This window comes from Salminus brasiliensis, chromosome 23, assembly GCF_030463535.1.
Source record: "Salminus brasiliensis chromosome 23, fSalBra1.hap2, whole genome shotgun sequence".
NCBI lineage: Eukaryota > Metazoa > Chordata > Actinopteri > Characiformes > Bryconidae > Salminus > Salminus brasiliensis.
Window position 1 is genome coordinate 8,187,579 of NC_132900.1, and position 11,135 is coordinate 8,198,713.

The window sequence follows — 11,135 nt, forward strand, 5'->3', positions numbered from 1 at the left end:
GTATGTCAATTTAATTCTCTGAATCTCTCTGACTATTTGATAGGCAGAAGAGAAAAAGGGTCAGTAAGGAGTTGGGCAGGTTATTGCTATGACTTGACTGGAGCAGGATTAGAAGGTCAGTGCAGTGGTAAAGTTAGGATTACTGCATATTAAAGTTTTTGATAGTATATTATTATTCAATATGAATGTACCATATTATGTTTTGTTCTAACCAGTTTAGGAATGCTGTGTTTTTGTGCAGCTCATGAAGCCTTGTTTAATAGGCTTGGTTAATAGATATGGGAAATTTCTTGCAAAACTACCAATTGTTATGTTCAGAGAAAAATGTGACCTCTAGTGCCAAAGAAAAGATCAGGGGACTGCTCTCAGAGACGACTCACAACTGAGAATCGACTCACAACAGAAAAGGCTCATTATTGATGCTTTGCTTTCACAGTGATTTCACAAAATTCACTTTTCATAGTAGTGACTGAATAATAATCTTAAAAAGGAATCATTCTCATTACTTTACATTTGAGAACTTGGTGATTGACAGTTTTATATTAATTGCTTAATTCATTTGTTATAAGTAATTGAAAATACACACACACACACCACCACTCCTATACAACTCCATTTAATGGCAAAAAATATATTTATTTTATTATATATATACACACACACACACACCTCGACTGACATGGACAAAAATGCCCCAAGTTTGTCTCAAGCGTGTGTTCAAGGCCAGTGCAAGCAAACTGAGCAGGGAATGCAGATCAGGCAGCCAGTAGCAATCTGGCTACTCGATTATTTTAGTAGTTATATATGACATATGAAAAGTAGTTTTATGAAATTATTCTGTCATGTTTGGTGTAGTGACTGCAGAATGCCTGTTTTTGGTAACTGGTGACAAAAATATTGCATAAAAATTAATGCATCTAAAAAATGTATGAAACACATAACAGGCTTTAGGTGTGATTTTGTGTGAATTCCCCCATTAAAGAACTAACTGAGCAATAAGTCAGCAGGTAAATCTGCAGGCTTCGTTGAGTCAATCAGATGACAGCTCTGCTTCTCGTCTTCTCTCCCCTTTAGAAAGGAAAAGTGTTCAAAATGAAGGGTCATATCTCTCTGAGTTACACACATTAAACACACAGCACAGTGTGGTGGGTCTTGGTAAAAGGGCGCACTCCTCCTTCTTTCCACACCTCCAGAAGCTTTTGTCTAGGGAACAAAAAAGGTATGTAAATGCACATGGACAACAATTCCTGAATAAAAATGAACTGGCTAGTCTGCAGGTACAGGGCGTAGCCATGAGAACACTCAGGGTGAAAAGCTCTCCTGAAATAATACCTACATGGATAGCGTGTCTTCTTGCCCATAATGCACACATTGCTGTCTGGAGTACAGGTCACTGGCTTGCTGCAGTTTCTGGATGTACAGCATTTAAGAGTGGAACCTGTCATACAGAGACGAGGATGGGTTTAAAATCGAGTCAATAAAATCTGTCACTGATGATACCATTGGTCTTAATAATCTAATGGCTATTAATTGGTTATGTACAAGAGATGGCCAGTTTACTAAATGCAAGACCTGTTATATGAATCCACTCTGATTCTGTACTTCCTAAATGTGGATTTTGATTTTTTTTTCACTTGGCATCCTGCAGTCACAAGACTACACATAAATAGACTATATTTTCATATAACTACCTCATCCTAAAACTAGTGAATAGAGCACCATCACTCCACATCTCTTGACCAAGAAACACTAGTGTGAAAACACCCTTACTCAACAGATTAGCTCAGTGCTCAGTGATTAGCACCTAATTCGCCTAATTCACCTAATTAGCTGGGTTGGTCTTAAGGAGTAGGAATCGAGTTTATAACAGCTGACCTGAGTAACGATTAATAATAATTACTATTAATTATAGTTATTAATAATTAGTTACAAATCCAGAATGTAACATATATTTAGTGGGAAAATACATTGGTAGCCTTTTTTTAAATAAGTTGGCTAACCAACAATAGTTAATTTGGCTAAGATTAGCTAATAAAAACTAATGAGCACCACCACTCCTGAGAACACAGTTCCACTGCTCCACATCTCAATGCTGGGGGTCTTTATACCCCTCTAGCCCACGCCTAGCATTAGGCATGGTGCCAATAGGTTTATGTTTATCTGCTCCAGAGAGTCCTATTCTACTGATAATAGTAATACTTCTATACACGGATTAGACTAGCTGTGTGTGTGCATTTGCATATCTGTCTCAGCAATAGGTGCAAAGTAGCTGAATGCGTTCTTTAGAAGGGGTGTCTACAAACATTCATATAGTGTAATTAGCAAAACTGACATTTTTATGTAACCAAGTAAATAAATGATTTGATGCGTTCTGTAATACACGTCTATAGTAAACACCACAATGCACTGTAAATGTCAGCTGAGATACAACACTACAGTAAGAAAACAAGAAGCAGAGCTCACCCGTTGCAAACAGTAGAGCAAACAGCGAAACCAAGAGCATGACTCTCATTCTTCTGCTGAAAAATAAGCAAAGTTGTTCTGTGTAGTAAAGTTGGAAATTAACAGGGCTTCATTGTATGTGGTACCAGGTGAGGGTACCAAGCTAGGCAGATATATCAGTGTTTGGCCTGTATTAGTACAATACAGCTCACCTTGTACCCAAAATAATACATTTGAATATAAACACAAGTTTAATATAATTATTTATTCAAATTCATAGAGAAATATATTCAGGACTAATTTTACTAATATAATACAATGATTAACAGAGTGAACAATGCTTACCTTTGTTGTCAGGGTCTTTTTAGGGCACTTTGTTCTTCATCCAGACTTTCAAAGGCTTTAAATACTACTCTGCTGTCTACATTGTATTGTTATGATGTCTGTGTGTTCAGTGTGTATGAGATAACGGAGGAGATTTCAGTACACACTGAATGTTCTCCAACTTTGGAACCTTAGATTAGCACAATTTGACAGTTCTAATCTCTGACACTGTAGAAGATTAGCACAGTTTGATGCTTGATTTTGGTCAAAAAACATTAGTTATATAACATTAGATATAAACCTCATTAATTATTTAATTTAATTATTTAATTATTAATTACTTAATTTTATCTAACAATTTAAATTAGAACATTTCGACTGGGGGAAAACAAATTACAGGCAACAAAGAATAGATTGCTTTTATTTCAGTTAACTAATCCGTATTCTTACCAAGTAACTTCCTGCTGAGCACACAGACATGTTTCAACACTCCACAGTTGGTCAATGTATTAAATGTCAACTATCAACTGATTCAAAGAGAGCAGTGGTTTGTGCACTACTATATGTTTTGCAAGGTTTTGCAGAGGTCACTCTTGAGAGCACTGGGAATTGATGAAGGAAAATTCCTGCAAGCAGAGGCAATTAAACATAAAGCTATTGTTGACCATAAGATTAGGATTCAAACGTGTTTGAACACACCACTCGTCAACAGGACCAACAAGACTGGAGCCAAAGTGACAAAAGAGAGCTTTATTATTCTTATTCTTTACGTTTAAAAGGAATGTTGTAAATATATAGGTTCAAACTTTGAAAGCACAGTCAAATCTCACTGATTTGTTATGATCTTTTCTTGCTTAATCAGTCCACACCTGTTTTCAATACTCCTTATGAAGCTTATTAGTGCAACACCACTCTTGACTCTCTTGATGAACTTTCACACATGTTCTTGGTTGTCATGATTGGGGGTTTGGGTTTTTTAGCCTTTCTTACCAGCATATGAGCAGTTCTCTCTAAGAGTCTTCTAGGTCTTCCTGAGCTCATCTTGACCTCCACAGTTCCCCTGAACTGCCTTTTTATGACAACAGTCTTGAATTGGCTCTTAATAAGGTTGGCTCCTCTCATTGCCTTCTCGTGTCTTGTGTCTTTTTTCTGACTGTTGTCAAGTTTTTCTGGGCTATTCGTCCATGCTTTGTGCATATTTTTAAATGTATTTTTAATTGGAATTAACTTAAAAATGAATCACAGATCAAACTGTGTTAGTACTACTTTAATTTTTTATGTCCTTTATTCAGGAAGTGGATAATGCTCACATTCAAGAGTGTGAAAAATTCTGATCATGATACAGCACATAAGATCACGTATCGTGTGTTTACTTATTCTGTTGTTTTTAGAGATTATGTATGGTCACTGTAAAGCAAAAAAGATCAGTTTTTGCATGACAATGACAGTATTGTACTTTTCTATAAGGGACACTTAACCCATTTTGCTTTAAAACATGTTATTATTGCAGAGGTCTGTCTGACAGCATTGGGATTTCATGTGCAAACGTCCCTTCAGTTTGAGGCAGTCAGACATGCTGATGCATTTCTGGAAAGAAATGAGATGGGGGAGAACTAATATTTTGGGCTGGAGTTCGGGTGGCTTTGCTTTGTGGTAGGAAGCCAAGGCTCCTCTCTAATGTGTGGAGCCAGGAATGATAGATGACAGGGTTAAAGGGGAGGTGACAGGATTGTGGAAGCTTGCGCAGACATGTGGACAAGGTTGAGATGGAATTTAAAGGATGCTAGATTAGGGAGGAATGTCTTTAAACATGTTCCTTCTCCCAAAATTCAGCTATAAGAACATATACACATGTACAGTAGTGTTGATCAGGGCAATGTGAACACACACATTTAAGCAGCCAATTCAGCAGCAATCAGGGAGCAACTGGGGAGATACCTTTTTCAAGGGTAACTCAGCCATGGATGCTGGTCCTGGGGATGAAACTAGAGACCTCCCAAGCCTGCTTCTCTAATATTTAATGTTCTTGAGTGGTTACACCGAGCTGTTTTTACGTATTGTTTGCATGCTAGATTTTATGACATATAATGCTTTCCAATTAATTTTTTGCAATTTAAGCAATTGTTCATGTAAATTAATGGATATAATGAACTGTGGGAGGGTTACGTACAGGGGAAGATGGTGTATGTGGCGGAGACGCAGGCATTGGTGCCATGGCAGGTTTCCGTGGTTGTAGAACACCCTTCACCATTTGGCGCAACACAGTTGTGACACTGCAGTGCAGAACCTGCAAGAACATGGAGATGCCTGTGTTGAGTAGCCTTCTGTTAGGCGGAGTGTGCGGAGTGTACACATCACTGCCTGCTTTTATCAGTTTATATTGATATGACCTATTTCAGGCCAGCCTGAGAGTGACGCGTACTTCCCAAATGAACAAACTGTGTTTTCTCAGGGACACCACTCCCAGAAACATTATCACACAGTCCTGCCACTACAGCCATGATTACACTTACAGGAGGATTCAAGTACATTTCAGAGTTACTCACCATTCGTCACCAACAGCAGGACAAGAACCAGTATCAGAAGCAGGGCCTTCATTGTTCTGGGTCTTTAAGAGAGAAAGACCAATGTTTCCCAGTGTATCACCTGCCAAAACCAATATTGAATCAAACAACTGAATCAAATATTTGGAAAGGTATGGAACAGTCTAGGCTCTTTTTGTGTTTTTGACCACTGTGTTGAATACTGATCTCATTGCTATATTCCTACATTGTAAGAATTGCATTTACACATGCAGAGACAACTTTCTAGTGCCATGTAACCAAGCATAGTTGCTAGGTACAATTTCTTTATTTATTAATTTGCTGAGTGTAACTAATTGGGGGGGGGGGTCAACATAAAGCATGTCCTATTACCTTTTAACTAGGCTGTTTGTTTGTATGCTTTATCTTTTCACCTTTTACCAAGCTTGTATTGGAAGCTTTTGAGAGCTAAACTGAGTATCACCGCTGTCCACTGAAAAACACGCATCTCCAAAATGTTGACTTTAGGTGAAGGTGAAGGAAAAACACCTGCTTACCTTCAATGGAAGTTACTCCAACGGAAGCAGCATAAACTCTTTTAATGGCTGAAGTTTGAGGAGATCTGAGTCTGGAACCTAACCTGTGTTCTTCTAAATTTGTTTTCAATCAAGTACATAAACAGCACCTTTCCAATGTGTTTTTGTTTACTCCTAATGTTATAGTGTTTTAGAGGCACACACATACTGCTGATCTGGATTTTACACGTTTTATAATTGCTTAAGAAAAGCTTTTACAGTTCTGTGTATTATTTTATACAGCAGCATGATAATACCAGCTGACCTTTACATTGGCTCAGAACTGTTATGATCAGCGGACCTCTCAAAAGAGTCCAAACACTACATTAATTTCTATCTCATTAAATATTACCACAAAGCCACAGCTTTACAGAGATCCGGGTCCATGCCTCTTTGAGCAAGCTAGTGGCAACAGTGGCAAGGAAAACTCCCTTGGGTCAAGAGGAAGAAACCTTGAGATGAAGACTCAAAAGGGGAACAGATACTCCTCTTTTGGCTGCCCACCGCTCTGAGTGTGTGTGTGTGTGCTTAATGCCCCTAGTTCACTAGTGTGTGTGTTCACTACCACAGATGGGTAAAAGAGAACACATTTACCTTTTACCTTCTCCGGTCTAATATGTTCAGTAAAGGACACAGATGAAGCAGACTAATGTGCAGTGTAATATTACATAATTCATACTGTCTAATGTGGGCATATCTGTATCAGCAGGTGCTGATGCCATTGGAAATCATACTGTTTACAGTCAAGCTCTGTTTGTTCTGCATAGCTGGGAATTTCCAGAGGAGCATGCAGGAATTGGGAAGGGAATATTCCCTCAAGGGAACACACGAGCTGAAAGTAGGACTTGTTGATTTGTTTCAGATTTCCTCCAGAACTGTCCTCAGCCAAATCTTCTTAGCCCAGTTTTACAGTAATCTTTTATATTATTCACTGGGATGTCAAGGTATTAGTATATCAGGTACAGCAGTGTTGCTGCAGTTGTTACACTCTACATACTCTGTACCAGTGTACAGTTGTACAGTAAACCGTGGCTCATCCTTTTTCAATGTCTGTTTTCCCTCAGCTCTCGTCAGCGGTCAAGACCACAGTTGCCTGGGTGTTTTTCATTTGGCTGATGGACTATGAACCACTGTGACCTATAGCTACCAAGACACACTACTTAAATAATCAAATAATACAAATGCAATAACAATATCAATAACAATAATACAATAATACTATATGTAGCATCAGATGGCCTACAGATGGTCTGTTACTGTAAAATTGCACCAAATATGGTGTGGTGTTTCTGTTAAACTGCCAACTCTTGCTGAGCTGTGAGTAGTTCTGAATGTGAATTCTTGCTGAATGATTGAACTTGCACCTGTGAATTCTTTGATGAATAATATCATTGTGGAGTTTGTTTTCTCTTTACTGGTGATTGTGCAATCAGGGGTTTTCAGGTCCTGACTGTAGGGACATGTGATCGGGAGGATGGACTTTAGCCTGGCTGTTCTGTTTAAAACATGAAAAATGAAGCATTAAGACTCAAACCTGCAATCAAAGCTCAGATAGAAACGTCTGCTTTCACTGAATACTATTCAAGGTAAGTTGTTTTAGTGTGTGTGTATGTGTGTGCACTAGATTCTTCTTGTGTTTTGGTTGTTTTTCTGCTGATGCAGCTGTTGAATTTAATATAAATAGAAATCTATTTTCTATCTTTGAATAGTGTGTGTGTGTTGTAACTAATTTGCATATTCTCATAAACTTTATTAACGGCCATATCAAAACTAAAAGAGAAATGCATCTTTCTGCTGTAGAATGAAGAAGATCCTGCTTGTGACTCTGCTTCTTGCTGGGCTGCTGATGAGTGGTGAGTGTTGAAGGTTTTACTTCAGTTAAGTTGTCCATTATTTTTTCAAGGATGCCATTCTGAATTACTAAACAGCCATGCTTGAGCCATGTGTGAGTGTGCAGAACCCTTTTTTACCAATTTACAGTTTTCACACTCATACATCCTTGTATAAATATGGTTCTTAATAGAACCAAAACTGGCATCACTCAAAGAACGCTTTGTAGAGAAGGGTTTTTGCTTCTCCTATACAGTTGCCATATTGGAGATAGGAGGTTTTGTTCAGTCAGCAACAATGTGTATATGATATACTGTACTAGATAGAAGTCTTAGGCCAAATGATGAAGTTCTGGGTTTTAAAAATTTTCTGTTTCATTTTCTGTTTGCTTCTAAAATAAATACAACATTAATACCAGTAAACAATGTATGATATTTTGTTTGTTAGCCTAACAAATCCAACTGAAGAAACCTTTTTTTGTAGGTGGCATTCAAAGGTTTGGACAGCCCTATTCAAAACATCTGCTACTGTAAATAAACTGATCTGCAAAAGACAATTAAAGATACAGCATTCCTTAAAACTATGTTAAAAGATTAGTGTGTTTGTTTTGTTTGGTACAGTTTTAGACTTAAAAACAAAAAGGAGATCTGAGCTCCAAGAAAACGTTTTTTTTCAAATTTCAGAGCTTTATAAAGTTATCATTCAATACCTTGTTTATCCAATTGGTCCTTTATTATGTGAAATTGGGTGGAAAAGAAGAATCACTCATGTGTTTTATTAACCTAAACGCCACAAATGAGATGTAAGTGAGCCCAGACTGAAATGCACTTTTAGTCAAAGACTAGGCTTTATCCCAGATTGGAACAGTTATTTTCAAGCTAGATTGTCTGTGAGTGCCTTGAATCTAGAAATAGAGATGCAGTGATAGCCTTCAGAAATGTCATGCATCCCCAGAACCCAAAACAGTGTGAGTTATCACAGTTACAGCACCAAAAATTAACTGGGTATATACAATCTTGCTGCTCCTGAGCACTCTGGTGTTGTTGCAGGTTCTGCTCTGAAGTGCAACCACTGTATTTCACGTCAGGGAAGTGGGAACAGTTGCAGAGTCACCACAGAAACCTGCGGCTATAACAAGGATGCCTGCGTCTCTGCCAGGTTCACCACCTTACCCTGTAAGTGTCCAGCAGTCTTTTATTTACATTTATGGCATTTAGCTGACGCTCTTATCCAGAGCGACTTACAAGGTTATTCGTATTACAGAGGAGGGCCAATGTGGTGTTAGGAGTCTTGCCCAGGAACTCTTATTGGTGTAGCGCAGCATAGTCACCCAGACCGGGAATCGAACCCTGGTCTCCCACATGGTGTTGTAACCCAGCGGCAGGTAGTGGTGTTATCTGTTGTGCCACACCAACCACTCTGTCTTTAACAACACTCACTCTGTGTTAAAGGTGCCCTACAATAGAACACTGTATTTCCTTTGGCATAGTAGAACCTGGAGAGTTCAGGACATGAACCTGACATACCATGTACCTCGGGAGGGTACCTCCTTCAAAAGAAAATCCGGTTAAACAAAAAACGTTCTGTAAACACAGCAATTCCAAAACCCCAAAACTGTCACATAACAGTCCTGACTCATTATATTTACACCCCCAAAATGACCAGAGAAGGGATAAAGGTTGACTAGTGGACTGGTGCAGATATCCGTGCAGTGTGTATATTCTGTGTGCCACAGGAAAACCAGTGACGCAAGCTGATGCTTGGCAGGTGTTAGGCTAAAAGCTAATGCAGCCGACCAGCTATAGTATTTTTGTCTAGCTAACCTCACACTGCATCAAGAGGACAGCAACACTATCTGGTAAGATAAGTGAATATAAAAAATGAATTTCAGTGTTGTAAATCATGGTTGTATACATCAAAGAATTGACAGAACATGCTGAATAAATGCATTCTGACCCAGCTCACTAGGTCATACCTAGGTCCACATTCACTTATATTATAAACCAGAACAGGGTTGTTTTCTGTATTAATAATTAATTATAGAAAAATAATATTTTATTGTATATTTTATGAACATTTACTTACTTTTAATGGAAGTGTATTTTCTGTCAGATGCTTGTCTGTCTTCCGTGACTGTCAGGAACCCAGTTACTGAGCTACAAAAGCACTATCCCAACACTGCCCAGCACTATGGAATCCAACTCACCAGGTTTTAGGATGTTTTGCCACACCCTTAGACACTGTAAACATACCAATGGGCATGCTCAACATCCTAAAATATTACCTGGACGTTTCAGTAAGCTGAGTGCACTTCATAGTCCCTTACTCTGTGTGGGGCTGTAATGTACGGTTAAAACAAACACATAGCCTCCATTAAATATAAAAAAACCAAAGGACTACAGAAAAAAAGGACTGGCACATGTGCACATCAACATGTTACCTCTGAGACTGAAACACTTCAGATTTGAACAATAAACGAATTAACTCCATTTTAAACAAACATTAGAATAGTAGAACACCCTCCCAGGTGTTACCTGTGTGCTGAGACTTGCTGAATATTAAAGATGTTTTCTTTCTCTTTCTCTCTTCAGATTCGCACTTCCGCAGGTGCATTGCAATGTCTGACTGCCTAATCCTGCAGATGACCCCCAACATTAAAGCCCGATGCTGTCAGAGAGACCTTTGCAATTAGGTCACAGAGACTCAACCACGCTTGCTATCTTGGAAATGGCAACAAATCAGAGATGTAGATTTGGTAATAAAGTTGATCTGCTCATGATTCAAATGATTGTGGTTTTGTTGCCATTTCATTCATGTATTAAAGCAACAGCATAAACAAATTAATTATTAATAATTAAATTAACATTTAATAACTGAAGTCACAAAAACATTACTATTAATCCCACTTATGAGACCCTATTAATACATACAATGTAATAATAATAATAAAAAGAAGAAGAAGAAAAGGATAAACACCCTGTGACAAAACACACAAAACACAACTAGAAAAGAGCAAGGAATGGTTTCCCAGTTTAACTGGTTCCCACTTCAAGGCAGTTGCTAAGCTCTTCGTTGCTTTGGTATCTGCTATCTGCTTTCCATTCTTACTGGCTAGTTTCAGCAATAGCTCCGCCCACTTATGATCACATATGTGTTTCCCAGTATTACCTGCTTTTACTGTTTGAATAAAGTTATGAATATCTTCTTTGAAAATTATTTTATTTGGTTAGAGAACTACAGAAAGTTTCATTTATATACATCTTATAATCCTATGCACAACATATGTCCAAATGTTTGTGGACACCTCTTCTAATGAATGCATTCAGCTTTTTTAAGTTGCACCCATTGCTGACACAGATGTGCACAAACACACACACACACAGCTTGTCTAGTCCCTGTAGAGAAGATCTGCCAATAGAATAGGAGTAGATAAACATTAACC

At 38.2% G+C, this 11,135-nt stretch overlaps 1 protein-coding gene across 1 annotated transcript; it reads left to right on the top strand.

Moving 5' to 3' along the window:
* The first annotated feature begins 7,383 nt into the window (after positions 1-7,383).
* On the top strand, positions 7,384-10,478 carry LOC140545996 (CD59 glycoprotein-like). Its single transcript, XM_072669105.1, has 4 exons — positions 7,384-7,449; positions 7,664-7,716; positions 8,743-8,868; positions 10,285-10,478. Exons 2-4 carry the CDS (start codon positions 7,665-7,667, stop codon positions 10,383-10,385), a joined length of 279 nt encoding a protein of 92 aa, XP_072525206.1. The 5' UTR covers positions 7,384-7,449; position 7,664; the 3' UTR covers positions 10,386-10,478.
* The last annotated feature ends 657 nt before the right edge of the window (positions 10,479-11,135 follow it).